At 37.8% G+C, this 16,681-nt stretch overlaps 1 protein-coding gene across 5 annotated transcripts in view; it reads left to right on the top strand.

The window, feature by feature from the left end:
* The window catches only part of PRCP (prolylcarboxypeptidase), an 86,159-nt gene extending 70,392 nt beyond the window's left edge, over positions 1-15,767 (top strand). For all 5 annotated transcript variants that reach the window (XM_061406136.1, XM_061406135.1, XM_061406138.1 and 2 more), the window contains exons 8-10: positions 6,283-6,447; positions 7,385-7,572; positions 15,019-15,767. In XM_061406136.1, the coding sequence (XP_061262120.1) occupies positions 6,283-6,447; positions 7,385-7,572; positions 15,019-15,235 (570 nt within the window). In that variant the 3' untranslated portion in view covers positions 15,236-15,767. The remainder of the gene's footprint in view (positions 1-6,282; positions 6,448-7,384; positions 7,573-15,018) is intronic.
* Positions 15,768-16,681: the final 914 nt, after the last annotated feature.

Genomic DNA, 16,681 nt, shown 5'->3' on the forward strand with positions numbered 1-16,681 from the left:
ACTGTATATATTTGCATATTTTTAAAAAGTGATGCTTGAGAGTCTGGCTTCTAGTCAGCCTGAATCAAAGAGCTAAGGTTCTCCCTTTTGGGATGTTGACAGGTTGTGGCATGTCTTCAACTACTTGGAGTTATTAAGACTATAGTAGGCTGCTTGGATAAGCACAGAGATTTGAAAGACAACCAGGAGTTAAGGCAGAGTTGAACATCAAGGTTTGTCTCCTATATGAGGCCACTCCTTCAAGACTGGGAGAAGTGGTTGTTTCATCTACTGTATAGAAATTGAAACAGAGAATCAAACAGAATGAAGAAACAGGAAGAATATATTCCAAGAAAGAAGAATATAAAACTCAGAAAAATCTTAATGAGAGAAATATTAATTTACCTGATAAAGAGTTAAAAGTAATGATTATGAAGATGCTCACTGAACTGGGGAGAAGAATGAATGAACACAGAACTTCAAAAAAGACATAGAAAATATTAAAAATGTACCAAATAAGATGTTACAAAGCTCAAGAATATAATAGCTGATAAAATTACACTGGAGAGGTTCAACAGCAGATTAGATGAAATAGAAGACAAGATCAGTCAACTCAAAGACAGGGCAGTAGAACTTACTGGATCAGAGCAGAAATGAAAAGAATGAAGAAAAGTGAAAATAGCTTAAGGGACTTATAGACTAACATTTACATCAAATGGTCTAACATTCACATCATAGGGTCCCCAGAAGAAAAAGAGAAAGAGGGGCAGAAATCTTATTTGAAGACAAAACAGCTGAAAGCTTCCCTAATCTTCCAGACCTAGGAATCTCAGAGAGTTCCAAATAAGAGGTATCCAAACAGACTAATACCAAGACAAATTACAATTAAAATGTCAAAAGTCTTGACTTCTCTGGTGGTACAGTGGATAAGAATCTGGCTGCCAATGCAGGGGACATGGGTTTGATTCTTGGTCCAGGAAGATTCCACATGCCATGGGGTACCTAAGCACATGTGCCACAACTACTGAAGGCCGTGCACCTAGAGCCTCTGCTGTGAACAAGAGAAGCCACCACCATGAGAAGCCTGTGCACGGCGACTAAGGGTAGCCCCCCATTACTGCAGCTAGGGAAAGCATACACGCAACAAAGACCTAGTGCAACCAGAGGGAAAAAATGTCAGACGTTAAAGACAAGAAGGAAATTTATACATATTTTTACACAGATTATATTATTATTTTTAATTGGAGTATAAAAAAACTGACAATGGAGTATAAAAACAATTTGCACTGCTTTGTCAGTTTCTGCTGTACAGCAAAATGAATCAGCAGCCATAGGTATACATCTGTCCCTTCTTTTTTGGATTTCCTTCCCATTTAGGTCACCACAGAGCACTGAGTAGAGTTCCCCATGCTATACAGTAGGTTCTCATTAGTTATCTATTTTATACTTAGTATATATATGTCAATCCCAGTCTCCCGATTCATCTCACCACCACCCCTTTCTCCCCCTTGGTGTCCATACATTTGTTCTCTACATCTGTGTCTCTATTTCTGCTTTGCAAGTAAGATCATCTATACAATTTTTCTAGATTCCACATATATGTGTTAATATATTATATTTATTTTTCTCTAAATTACTTCACTCTGTATGACAGTCTCTCAGTCTATCCATGTCTCTGCAAATGGTACAATTTCATTCTATTTTAGAGCTGAGTAATATTCCATTGTGTATATGTACCACAGCTTTCTTTATTCATTCCTCTGCTGATGGACAGTTAGGTTGTTTCCATGACCTAGCTATTGTAAATAGTGCTGCAGTGAACACTGGGGTGCATGTGTCTTTTAAATTATGATCTATGGTGTATGCCCATCAGTGGGATTGCCTGGTCATATGGTAGTTCTATTAAGGAGAAAATATTAAAAACAACAAGAGAAAGTAATTTCTTACATGCAAAGAAACTCCCATAAGACTATGAGCAGATTTTTTAGCAGAAAGTTTTCAGGCCAAAAGGGAATGGCAAGATATATTCAAAGTGTTAAAAGGAAAAAAAACCTTTAAACCAAGAACACTCTATAGAACAGATAGAGTTTACCAGATAAGGAAAACCTAAAGGTATTCATTACCACTAAACCAGCCTTAGAGTAAATGTTAAAAGGGACTTCTTTAAGCTGAAATGAAATGGCACTAATTAGTAATGAGAATTCATATGAAAAATAAACCTCACTGGAAAGAAAAATACATACAGGAAGTCCCCTACATTCAAACAAGTTCCATTCTAAGAGCACAATTGTTAAGTTCAGCTTGTTTGCAAATCCAACAAAGTTAGCCTAGGTATACAACAAGCACAATTAGCTCCGTAGTACTGTACTGTAATAGGTTTATGATACATTTACATCTTTGAGTTCACAATCTGAAGGTTCATATGTAGGGGACTTACTGTGTAGTAAAGGTAGGGAATTAATTACGTACAAAGCTAGTATGAAGGCTAAAAAAGACAAAGGTAATAGAAATAACCATGATTACAATAATTTGTTAGGTATGCACAAGATAAAAAGATGTAGAATGTGACTTCATAAAATGAGGGGGGAAATAATGTTACGCTTTTCAGTGAGATCAAGCTTAAGTATTGTCAACTCTGACTGTTGTAGATATAAACTGTTATATATAAGCCTCATGGTAACCACGAAACAAAAACTTACAGTAAATATATGAAAGATAAAGAGAGGAATATAAGCCTACCACTAAAGAAAATCTTCAACCCACAGAGAAAGCGAGCAAGAGAAAAAGAAAGGAGCTAGAGAAACTACATAAACAGCCAGAAAACAATGAACAAAATGTCAATAAGCACATACATATCAATAATTACTTTAATGTAAATGGACTAATTCTGAAAGATGGGAATACCAGACCACCTGAGCTGCCTCTTGAGAAATCTATATGCAGGTCAGGAAGCAACAGTAAGAACTGGACATGAAATAACAGACTGGTTCCAGATAGGAAAAGGAGTACGTCAAGGCTGTATATTGTCACCCTGCTTATTTAACTTCTATGCAGAGTACATCATTAGAAACACTGGGCTGGAAGAAGCACAAGCTGGAATCAAGATTGCCGGGAGAAATATTAAGAACCTCAGATATGCAGATGACACCACCCTTATGGCAGAAAGTGAAGAGGAACTCAAAAGCCTCTTGATGAAAGAGGAGAGTGAAAAAGTTGGCTTAAAGCTCAACATTCAGAAAACGAAGATCATGGCATCCAGTCCCATCACTTCATGGGAAATAGATGGGGAAACAGTGGAAACAGTGTCAGACTTTATTTTGGGGGGCTCCAAAATCACTACAGATGGTGACTGCAGCCATGAAATTAAAAGACACTTACTCCTTGGAAGGAAAGTTATGACCAACCTAGATAGCATATTCAAAAGCAGAGACATTACTTTGTCAACAAAGGTCTGTCTAGTCAAGGCTATGGTTTTTCCAGTGGTCATGTGGTTTTTCCACATGGTTTTTCCATGTGAGAGTTGGACTGTGAAGAAAGCTGAGTGCCAAAGAGTTGATGCTTTTGAACTGTGGTGTTGGAGAAGACTCTTGAGAGTCCCTTGGACTGCAAGGAGATCCAACCAGTCCATTCTAAAGGAGATCAGCCCTGGGTGTTGTTTGGAAGGAATGATGCTAAAGCTGAAACTCCAGGACTTTGGCCACCTCATGCGAAGAGTTGACTCATTGGAAAAGACTCTGATGCTGGGAGGGATTGGGGGCAGGAGGAGAAGGGGACAGCAGAGGATGAAATGGCTGGACGGCATCACTGACTCAATGGACATGAGTTTTAGTGAACTCTGGGAGTTAGTGATGGACAGGTAGGCCTGGTGTGCTGCAATTCATGGGGTTGCAAAGAGTTGGACACGACTGAGCGACTGAACTGAAATGGACTAAATTCTTTAATCAAATACATAAAGTTGCTGATTGAATTAAAAAACAAGACCCATCAATATTATTGCCTAGAAGAGAGTCATTTTAAATTTAAGGACACACACAGACTGAAAGTAAAGGGATGGAAAAAGATACTCCATGCAAATGGAAACCAAAATAAAGCTGGAGTAGCTATTCTTATATTGAACAAAATAGAATTTAAAATAAAGACTTTAATAATGCACAAAGAAGTGTGTTGCATAATAATAAAGGAGTCAGTTCAACAAGAAGGTATAACATTTGTAAATATTTATGTGCCCAACATAGGAGCACCTATATAAGTAAAGCAGATATTAACAGACTTTTAGATGGAAATAGACAACAGTACATGGCCAGAAGGGGACTTTAGTATTCTACTTATATTGATAGATAGTTCATCCAGGCATAAAATCAATAAGGAAATATTGGCCTTAACACATTAGACTAGATGAACTTAATAGATATTTATAGAACATTCTCTCTGAAACAGCAGAATATACATTCTACTCAAGTACACATGGAACATTTTCTAAGATAGATCAAATGTTTGGCCACAAAACAAATCTTAATAAATTTAAGGAGATTGAAAGTATATGAAGCATCATTTCCAGCCACAGTGGTGTGAAACTAGAAATAAATTACACAAAGAAAATGGAAAAATTCACAAATATGTGGAGATTAAACAACATACTATTGAACACTCAATGGGTCAAAGAAGAAATTAAAAGAGAAATTTTAAAAATACATAGAGATAAATGGAAATGTAACATACCAAAATTTATGGGATGTAGTAAAAACACTTCTGGGAGGGAAGTTCATAGTGATAAATGCCTATCTCAAGAGATAAGAAAAGTCTCAAACAACCTAAATTTACACCTCAAGGAACTAGAAAAATAACAAGTGAAGCTCAAAGTCAGTAGAAAGAAAGAAAGAGCAGAAATAAATGAAATATAGACTATATACGTCAGCTTTAACAACATTATCTAGATTTCAATATTTGTTTATGATTTTTTGAAGTAAAACTTATATACAAAGCATAAATGTGCTACTTGTTGTGTACTAGGCCCCTACAGATAAATATTTTCATATCCTTGAAAGTTCCCTATGTCCCTGACTAGTCAGTCCTGTCTTCACTTCCAACCCCAGGTATTACCCGTGATTTTTAGCACTGACGCTGGAAGGGATTGAGGGCAGGAGGAGAAGGGGACGACAGAGGATGAGATGGCTGGGATGGCATCAGTGACTCTATGGACGTGAGTTTGAGTGAACTCCAGGAGTTGGTAATGGACAGGGAGGCCTGGCGTGCTGCGATTCATGGGGTCGCAAAGAGTCGGACATGACTGAGCGACTGATCTGATCTGATCTGATCTGATAGTCAAGTGTTAGGAGTATTTGGAACTGGGGAGCTGCCTGAGATGCTTCTTATAATCTACAGATATAGGAGCTTGGTGGAGTTTTTCCAAAAGAAATTTAATAAATTTTCCATATTCATAAAAAGATAGTTATTTAATCAGCAAGCACTTAGTTGCCAGATGCCTTGCTAAGTGCTGAGGGAGACATTCTGGAATCAAATGAGTATGGTATCAGCATTACAGGGGCTCTGATAGAAATAGGCACAGGATGCAGTGGAGGCACAAGGAAGAGAGTGATTTACTTCTGCCTTGAAGGCATAGGCAAGTGGCCTCAAGGAGGAGGTGATATTTGAGCTGCATTGAAGAAGATGAGCTGGTGTTTGCCAGGCACCACTGCATTGGGAGAGTGGGAGCAGGGCATTTCAGTGTGAGCGATGGCAATGAGGAGGGAAAGAAGTTGGTGTGGTAGAAATGGTTTTGCTGGACTAGCGCAAAAGCTACAGAAGATGAAACTAGAGTGGCAGGTGGGGAGGACTTTGCATACCATGCAGATAATTTTGGTTTATTTCTATAATTTGGGGGCTAATTTTTTTTTTTTTTTTTGGCTGTGCCGAGTTTTACTTGTGGCATGTGGGATCTTCAGTCTTTGTTGTGGCATGTGGGTTCTTTGAATTGAGTTATGCGGAATCTTTAGTTGCAGCATACAAACTTTAGTTGCGGCTTGTGGGATTTAGTTTCCTGAACAGGGATTGAACCTGGGCGTCCTGCATTGGGAGCGTGGAGTCTTAGCCACTAGACCACCAGGGAAGTCCCATGGGGACTAATTTTAAAGGTTTATTCATTTATGAAAGTGGTTATACTCAATAAATAGAAATTGTCAAGCAGTGAAGTTAGATGCTAAAGATTGTTTATGATCAAATCAGAATCATGTTTCTTTGTTTTAATAAACTGTGATTTTATATTTATATTTGATTCTTCTCCCTTTTATCTCTCTAAAATGACAGGTAGTGTGCCAGTATTTCAAATATTCCAATGTACCTGATACCGTGATGGTGCAGAATATTTTCCAAGCTCTGAATGTGTATTACAATTATTCGGGCCAGGCGAAATGTCTGAATGTCTCAGAGACAGCAACTAGCAGTCTGGGAGTCCTGGGTTGGAGCTATCAGGTAAGTGTGTATAATTTCCCCAATTGGAGCTTGCTTTTCACTGTTTTGGTTGTACTATAACAGAATCCTCAAGATCTTGTCACCTAACTTGGATCCAAATCTGGGTTCTGTTACCTTATACTTCAAGACCATGGATGAGTTTCCTCATTCATTCATTAAATACCAATTCAATTTTTAAAAAATTTTATTGAAGTATAGTTGATTTACAATGTTGTGTTAATTTCTAATAAACAGCAAAGTGACTCAGTTATACATATGCATATTCTTTTCCATTATGGGTTATTGCTGGATATTGAATATAGTTTCCTCTTGTATATAGTAGGACCTTGTTGTTTATCTATCCTATATATACTACTTCAGTTTGGTATTTAATCATCACCAAATATATTCTGAGTACTTACTGCATGTCAGGCACTATTCCAGGCTACAACTATACAAATTGGATATAATTTTATTTTATTGTAAATAAAATATGATCTAATTATCAAATGTAGTTTGGTGGAAAATATAGGTAGCTAAACTAATATTGTAATAGATCTTAGTAAGTCCTATAAAGGTAGCATTTTATGGACACAGGAAAGAAGAGGGAGTCTAACTTGATTCTATCTGAGCCTCCATTTTTTTCATCTGTACAATGAGAATAGTAATAATAATAGCAATATTTTCCTCCAGAGTTGTTTTGAGAACTCAATATGATAATAGATATGAAATGGAGTAGTTTGCGTAGAAGGAATATATAGCCCCAACTTCTGTGACTTCTCAGCTGAGCCTTAGGAATAAAGAGACGTGGTATGGAGTAGAGAACAGGGGCTCTGAAGCCAGACTGCTGAGTTCAAACCCTCACTTTTTTGCTTCTGAGCTGTATGATGTTGGACAATTTATTTCACTCTTTGTGCTTCATTTTCTCACTAGAATCTTTCCTGGTTTGCTTTTTCAGGCCTGTACAGAAATGGTCATGCCTACCTGTTCTGATGGTGTTGATGACATGTTTGAACCTCACTCGTGGAACATGAAGGAATATTCTGATGACTGTTTTAAACAGTGGGGTGTGAGACCGAGGCCCTCTTGGATCCCTACTATGTATGGAGGCAAGAACATCAGTTCACACACAAACATCATTTTCAGGTGAATTTTTGTTGATTCAAAGAAAATTCTGGTTGATGGAGACATTTGTAGAATGGATAAGAAAAGAAAACCAGGAAAATGTTGCACAGTTAAAACAATGTAGAATATAGCAGTGGTATCTATCATATTTTTCTACTCCTTGAAAGGTAAAGGATTCTGAGAGGTGATATGATTTTTTGTTCTATTGCAGTATGTTTCAAGGCTTAAAAACAATAGCAGCAAAGTTAAAATATTTCAAAAAGTGTGCTCAAAAGAAAAGGAAGCATCATCTGTTGTTCTCAATTTGTCTCATGATTGTTTCTATTGTTATCAATGATAATAAAAAATCTTCAGTATATACCTAACAAACACTTTTGAGGTGCCCACTCTGTTCTGTCCCAGGCACTGTATGAGGCACTTTAAATAAATCACTTAATTCCCACAAAAACCTTGAAAGAAGTTTTTATAGCCCCTATTTTACTGAGGAGGAAAGTGAAAGTCAGTGTGTACAGTTTTGTTTTAGTTACCAAGTGATAAAGCCAGTTTTCAACCTTGGCCTATCTGACTACAAAAACTGTTTATTCTGTAACACTGTTTCTCTAGAAGAGTCATATTTGGTATTGGTTCATATCGGAGTTAATCAAGTAGACTCTAAATGTGCCTGATTGTGACTTCAAAATTTCTGTGTTTTGGCTTGAACATTAGGTTGTTACTAATTAAAATAACAACTATTTAATAAGAAAATTCCCCAAGTTTATGTGGAAATAGTAGAGAGATATCCATACATATCTCTTAACCAATTGTTTAAATTGTAAACGTTATTCTTTTACAAATTCTCCTAAACAAGAGTGACATTTGACTTTGGAGACATGACCGAAAGCTCTTAGGAAGGAGCAATGCTGTTTTAACTGAAAGATCACTCTCTGGGTTTAGGCCAGTAACTGCCCATTTTGTAAAAGAACCTTTTTCTTGTTGGATTCATGCTAGTTTCACTCAGTAGGATACCTTCCCCCCACTCAAATGTGAGACACTAAATGCAAAACTTAAAGATTCTTTTTGTTTAATTCCCTAGAATTATTTACCTTGTCCTCAGTAGAATTCTTCAAAACTATACTTTTCAGCTCAGCCTTTTGAGGTGATAAGTATATTTAGGGTAGGAAACTGTACCAAATTAGGATGTTCGAAATCAGGAAAACATGAAAGGACTGTGAGGACTGAAAAGGCTTAAATGTAAGCCTTGGGTATCAGAGCTCATCTTTGTTCCCTCAGAGAAGGAAATACTTTGTCATTTTCTTGTTTTTAGAAACTTACCTCCAGGTAGTACTTATATGGATTTTTGCTTTGACCTCGGAGCCTGGTGGGCTGCAGTCCATGGGGTCGCGAAGAGTCGGACATGACTCAGCGACTTCACTTTCACTTTTCACTTTCATACATTGGAGAAGGAAGTGGCAACCCACTCCAGTGTTCTTGCCTGGAGAATCCCAGGGACGGGGGAGCCTGGTGGGCTGCCGTCTGTGGGGTCGCACAGAGTTGGACACGACTGAAGCGACTTAGCAGCAGCAGCATAAAGCTGAAGTTCAAGTTGACTTGTAAAGTAGAGTCTTTGAATCTTATCTATAAAGATTTTTATATTTGACTTTTGGTTAGATACTTTGTGCTTTTTTATTGGATTCAACCATTACATGAGTATTTTAGTTGTCCATTTATCCTTTTTTACTTACTTTCCTCCGGGTATCAAAATAAGTTATTGTCATCATCATCATTGGGGAAAGGATAGATTTTGTTGAAAAAAGTTGGGAGTAGAACTGAAAGAGTAGGTAGAAAATATGGCTCAACATTAAAAAAAAACAAACTTTTGGCTAGTGTAAGAAAGGGCTTCCTAACAGAGCTATGCATAGTTAGAGTGAACTGTCTTAAATTATTTAAGCTCTTTGATCCTCAGTTTTCTCTTCTGTAAAATGAGAATAATAATGCTAGTTACCCTATAGAGTTGCTTAAAAGAGTTATGCTCTTTTATAGTGATGCTTAAAAGAGTTAACCCAGTGAAATATTTAGCCCAGACCTGGCAAATTATATGCTTAAAAAATTTCCATTGAATGAATAAGTGGAAGTATATTCACAGCCCTGTACTTTAGCTTCGAGCCAACAGGGAACTACTTGTCCCTGAATGTCCTTTTCCTTCCATTTTTTTTTTCCTTTTCTTAAGATTCAGGCATCTTCCAGGAACCCTTCCCTGACATCTCCAAGGAGGTTACATTTCCCCTACACACTTAGCTCCTCTAAAGCCTGTGACTATCCCTTTAGCACTCTGTGTGGAATTTACCTGTTTGTGTTTCTCTCTGCCCCTGACTCATTTCTCTGTTCAAATGAGATTATGAACTTCTCAGTGACAGAGAATTTTTCTTAATCATCTCTGTGCCTTTAGCACCTGCCACAGTGACTGGCACATAGTAGATGCCCAGTTAATGTGTGTGTTGATAAGGATGAGAAAGCTCAGGAAAACTTCAGAGGCATGTGAAAGTATAAAGGCAGAACTATATAAAAATGCTGGTTTATCTTCCTGCGGTGGCAAATATACTTTTTAAAAGAAATTTTTTTTCCTATGTACTGCTAGGTGTGAAGAATTCAATGTAAAACTTACCTTATTTAGAAATTCAAAATTCTATTTCTTTTCTAAAGAAAGCACATTCCAAAAATAAAAAAGCAGCATTAGGTGTTTCTGTTCTGTCTACTGAGTGGCTATCAGTTACAAAATATTTATGGTTGACTATAAGAAAATGTCCAAGGAACCGTGTGGAAAGCATATTTTATATTCATACTTCTCTCCTTGAGGCATCTCACACAAATCCAACTGTGACTATTTTTTTGGTTAGAAAATTCAATCTGTTTTTAATTGTTGAATTAGAGATCTGCAAGTTAAGAGCTTGGGCTTTGAAGTTGGAGAGACCTAGGTGCCATTCTGCTTCTGTTAACCATGTGCCTTTGGCAAATTGCCAATTTATATTAGTTAGAAATAATAACTACCTGCCAGAGCTACTTCTGCTGCTGCTAAGTCACTTCAGTCATGTCCAACTCAGTGCGACCCCTAAGACGGAAGCCCACCAGGCTCCCCCGTCCTTGGGATTCTCCAGGCAAGAACACTGGAGTGGGGTGCCATTTCCTTCTCCAATGAATGAAAGTGAAAAGTGAAAGGGAAGTCGCTCAGTCGTGTCCGACTCTTAGCGACCCCATGGACTACAGCCTACCATCCATGGGATTTTCCTCCATCCATGGGATTTTCCAGGCAAGAATACTGGAGTGGGGTGCCATTGCCTTCTTCAAGGAGTAGATAATCATAGAAGTGAGCACTATGAGGGCAGAGATTTTTGTCTGTTCACAGTTGAGTTAACTGTACCCAGTCAGTACCTGATACATAGTAGGCAGTCAGTAAACATGTTGAGCAAATAAGAATTTAATAGTAGCTATTAATAGTTCTATTTCAGCAATTTTCTTATTCTACAATGTTTTTGTTGGAAGGATTTATTTTTTCCACAAAACCCAGTTGTTGAGAAATTATCTTATCGATGGTCATTTTTAGTTATTTAAATGTAAATTCAAAAAGGAGTCCCTGAGAAGCTGGTTAATTTAACATTTTTCAGGCAAATTAATTGTTGCCAGCTATTAAGTGAGGCTCACTGTTGGGAATTTTATGCAGGCATCTAGGTTCTCTCATGAAAGCCAGTATTTTTTTCTCCTGTAAATTTCCCAGTGACTGATTTAGCTTTCTCATGTCTAGGACCAAGAAATTCAAGTCCATGTGCATTTTAGGTCTCTCAGCAACTCCAAACACTGTTGCTAAGCCACTGGGTGGATTCAGATGACCTTTTAAATCAAATGCAGTTTGCTTATTATGTAGCTGTTGGGATAGCTTTTTTGTTTTGCAAATAATGGAGAGTTTCCTATCTTGGTTGGTCCTGTCAAATTGGAATAATGATAAAGGCCACTTGTTCACTTAAGAGAATCCAACCCCTTGTGTAGTTTACTTTAAAAATTTATCTCATAGTTGAAAACTAACATCCTATTTTGCATGTGAGTTTTTCCTCTTGTTTTTAATAAAACCAAAAAAGGTAAATTTTCAGAGTAATTTCTCCCCCCAAGAATGATGTTAAGTTGCAATTGAATTAATTTCTTAAAAAACCAAAAATATGGTTAAAAGCGTGGTCAGGCTAGAACAGGGATTTTAGACTTGTATTTCAAGCACACATATATTTAATGTACCTAAATGCTTATTCCCTTTTTAACTTGAACATTTACCTAGAAAATTGATTGCATGCATTTTTCTGACCAAATTTCTGTGAGAAATTTGTGGTATCCCTTTCATGCTTCATTTACCTCTCAGAAGTATTAACACTTCTCATGCTTATAGAATATGGTAATAATTATAATACTGCACATTCATGTGGTATTTTATAGTTTATACCTTATTTCCAAATGTATTATTCAAGTTGAACCTCACAGTGTCTCTGTGATTGAAGGGCATTATCTTTAAAAGTTTTTTTTTGGTCATACACATGAGAATTAGATTCAGAGGGGTCAGGTGACTTACCCAAAGTCATGTGGCTTACTGGGGTATAAAACTTAGACCTGCTGACTTAGTTCATTGTTTCTTGCCAGTATTATACCTAGCTGAATGTCACTGTCTATATATTTACATTAATCACTTATGTGAACTCTACTTTTACATGTAAAAAGTACTGTAGTGATTTACATGTTCCTGAACTCACAAGCATATATGTATAGACCTCTTTTGTGTAGGGCATCTGATATAAGGTTACAAATAACTAGATTATTCTTTTTTATTCATTCAATAAATGTTTGTATAGCTCCTAGTGTATGCCAGGCACTGAAGATACAGTAGTAAAACAGACAAAAAAACCCTGCCGTTGGGAAGTTTTAGTTTGAGAGATGGGTAAAAACAAGATAGCACTTATAAGCATGTTAGAAGGAGATAGGTGCTAAGGGGGGAAAAATAAACCAAGGAAGAAGGTTATGAAATGTTAGTGGGGGTTGGGGGGGAGTTTGAATATTTGATGAGGTGGCTAAGGAAGACCTCTACTACTAGATATCTACTATATATCTATACTGTGGGCAAAAATCCCTTAGAAGAAATGGAGTAACCCTCATAGTCAACCAAGAAGTCTGAAATTCAGTACTTGGGTGCAATCTCAAAAATGACAAATAACCTTGGTTCGTTTCCAAGGCAAACCACTCAGCATCACAGTAATCCAAGTCTATGCCCCAACCACTAATGCAGAAGAAGCTGAAGTTGAATAGTTCCATGAAGACCTACGAGACCTCCTAGAACTAACACCAAAAAGATGTCCTTTTCATCATAGGGGATTGGAATGCAAAAGTAGGAAATCAAGAGATACGTGTAGTAACAGGCAAATTTGGCCTTGGAGTACAAAATGAATCAGGGTAAAGGCTACACAGAGTTTTTTCAAGAGAACACACTGGTCATAGCAAACACCCTCTTCCAACAACACAAGAGACAACTCTACACATGAGCATCACCAGATGGTCAATACTGAAGTCAGATTGATTATATTCTTTGCAGCCAAAGATGGAGAAGCTCTATCAGTTCAGTTCAGTTCAATTGCTCAGTTGTGTCCAACTCTTTGTGACCCCATGGACTGCAGCACGCCAGGTCTCCCTGTCCATCACCAACTCCTGGAGTTTACTCAAACTCATGTCCATTGAGTTGGTAATACCATGCAACCATCTCATCTTCTGTTGTCCCCTTTTCCTCCCACCTTCAATCTTTCCCAGCATCAGGGTCTTTTCCAGTGAGTCAGTTCTTTGCATCAGGTGGCCAGAGTATTGGAGTTTTAGCTTCAGCATCAGTCCTGCCAATGAATATTCAGGACTGGCACTTGTCTTATATTTTGCCTTACCTGCCTCCTGAGAAATCTGTATGCAGGTCAAGATGTAACAATTAGAACCAGACATGGAATAGCGACTGGTTCCAAATTGGGAAAGGAGTATGTCAAGGCTGTATATTGTCACCTTGCTTATTTAACTTATATGCAGAGTACATCAGGCAAAGTGCCAGACTAGATGAAGCACAAGCTGGAATCAAGATTGTCAGGAGAAATATCAATAACCTCAGATACACAGATGATACCACCCTTATGGAAGAAAGTGAAGAGGAACTAAAGAGCCTCTTGTTGAAAGTGAAAGAAGAGAGTGAAAAAGCTGGCCCAAAACTCAGCATTCAAACATCTAGATCATGTCCATCACTTCCTGGCAAATAGATGGAGAAATAGTGAAAACAGTGACAGAGTTAATTTTGGGGGGCTCCAAAATCACTGCAGATGGTGACTGCAGCCATGAAGTTAAAAGACTCTTGCTCCTTGGAAGAAAAGCTATGATGAACCTAGAGAGCATATTAAGAAGCAGAGACAATACTTTGCCGACAGAGGTCTGTCTAATCAAAGCTATGGTTTTTCCAGTAGTCATGTATGGATGTGAGAGTTGAACTATAAAGAAGGCTGAGCCCTGAAGCATTGATGCTTTTGAACTGTGTTGTTGGAGAAGACTTTTGATAGCCCCTTGGACAACAAAGAGATCCAACCAGTCAATCCTAAAAGAAATGAGTCCTGAATATTCATTGGAATATTCAGGAACCTGAATATACTGAAGCTGAAGCTTCAGTACTCTGGCCACCTGATGCAAAGAACTCCTTAGAAAAGACCTTGATGCTGGGAAGGATTGAAGGTAGAGGAGAAGAGGATAACAGAGGATGAGATGGTTGGATGGTATCACTGACTCGATGGACAAGAGTTTGAGCAAACTCTGGGAGTTGGTGATGGACAGGGAAGCCTGGCATGCTGCAGTCCATGGGGTTGCAAAGAGACAGACACAACTGTGTGACTGAATTGACTGAAGAGATAATTAGCATTTTAAAATATAGTTTTTTTTTCTTTGTCACTAATATTTGGGTTCTAGGAAGGAAGGAAACAGGTTTTAATTGAGGGACTCCCACGTGCCTAACATTTATTCAGTATATATACATGTACTATCTGATTTAACCCTTAAGGCAACCTCCTAAGGTAGGCCTTGTTAACTCTGCTTTACATATGAAGAAAGTGAGACAGCTAACTTATGTAAGGTCAGACAACTTTTGAGTAATGAAGCCAGGATTGAAATTGAGTCTTCTAAATTCGAAGTTCCAGTATAATCTAGATTGATTCATGGGGCACCACCTTCAGTGTTCTCTGGTCCTATTTCTTGTACCTGGTTACAGAAGTATTGTCAGTCTCCAGGATGAAGCACCTTTCTATATGACAGATTAAATCCTTAGATCATATTCCCTAGCTTATAAGCTTATAATTTTAGGTGTTATGCATATAATAGGTTTCTCCTATCTTATCTTTTATGTAGATATGAAAAACTAGCAATCTGATTTTTTTTCTTTCCCTCACTTAGCAATGGTGAACTAGACCCCTGGTCAGGAGGTGGAGTAACCAAGGATATTACAGACACCTTACTTGCGATCGTCATCCCAAATGGAGCCCATCATCTAGATCTCCGAGCCAGTAATGCCTTGGATCCTGTCAGTGTGCAATTAACTCGCTCTTTGGAAGTTAAATACATGAAGCAGTGGATCAGTGATTTCTATGTCCGTCTGAGAAAAATGAACTGAGTAACTTCTGATCATTTTCAGTTTCTTCTTTTAAGTTCATTCCACCTACATTTCCATTCACTTTGGCTTTCTGTGCATAATTACTTTCCCTTGTTCATTAAATTTGGTGTGGTGAAGACTGAGATAGAGCAAACGTGATGGTGGGGATAGCAGCCATCCCACGACCCGAGCCCTCACCACCCTTGTGCCACCTCCGGGAAGAATCTCTTCACCACAGCTTTCCCACACCATCCACGGCCTTCATAACTGGAGCAGAGTATTGATTGCCTTTCACAAGAGGGAGAATCACTTCTTTTGTTTCTCTGAAAGCAAGGATTTCTCTTGGTTTTGAAGTTGAAGTCTCTTTGGTCCATGTGTCACTTTCCCCTTTTCTACCCTCCCAAAAGGAAAAGAAGAAGATGGATAAAAATGATGTAATTGCAGCTGGTAGGAAGGATATCCAATGCCAAACCAGGAAATGGGAGTCGTTTCTTTTGTGCTTGATTCAATGACTTTGAACTGTGCTGTAAATAAAGAATAGGACTGAACCTTATACCTGTGTGTTGCTTCTGAAGCTTGCTCCAGCTGTTAGGAATGCTGTGTGCACTGGGCTTGGCTGTTTTTAAAGGAAAGTCCTTTAATTTTCTCTCTTCTATTTGGCAGCTTTTCTTATTCTGGGATATTTGCCACTGTGGTACTGCCAGTAAGAAATCTGGCCTTTTCTGCCCCATTTATCTTTGTTTCTAAGGTAAGTTTTGTGGTAATTTGGTTACATTTTGCCAGTTTAGGAAAATGATTCTGTTTTCCTTTTCTTTTTACATCTAAGCAAGTTTTATATTCTCCAGTCGCCAATGATACTTCAGTAAGAAGCCTTTAAAAATTGATCAATCAGCTATTCAGAAGGTAAAATGTAGTAGTGTTCAGTGCTTTGTTTTTTAAATTTCATTTTCTGGTGGTTGTTATGTTGTCATTAAAGCCAGAAGTGTCAGGACACTAAGAGGCAGGTGCAGAAGAACTTTTCTGTATAGCTTCCAAAAGACAAGCTGACTAATTCATGCAGGCAGCATATTTGACATTAATAAATGGCTGAGCCGTTCCTATTTCCAAGGGGTTGGCTTCTTTTAAGCAGTTCTTACACTGAGACCTTTCTTCAGAAGAGCTTTTCTAGGATAACAAATAGGGTTGGAGCAAAACCTTTCAGGGACAGAGAGAGACTAACAGTTTCTACTCTGTTAAAAGATTTCTTTCCCCTTGTTTCTTTATATTTTCTCTCAATTTTTTTCCTTCATTCTGCCTTGGTAACATTTTCTGCTTTTTAAAACCTGTATCTTGAGCTTGATTATTTCTAAAGTGCTTTTTTTTTTTTTTTTTTTGATAAAATGTAGATATAGTGTTCATTCTTGGATGGGAGACCAAAATATTTCTGTTACTTCCCCTGGCATCTGGGAGATACAGAAAAATCTTTGT

The sequence above is a fragment of the Bos javanicus genome, chromosome 29 (genome assembly GCF_032452875.1).
Source record: "Bos javanicus breed banteng chromosome 29, ARS-OSU_banteng_1.0, whole genome shotgun sequence".
Classification (NCBI taxonomy): domain Eukaryota; kingdom Metazoa; phylum Chordata; class Mammalia; order Artiodactyla; family Bovidae; genus Bos; species Bos javanicus.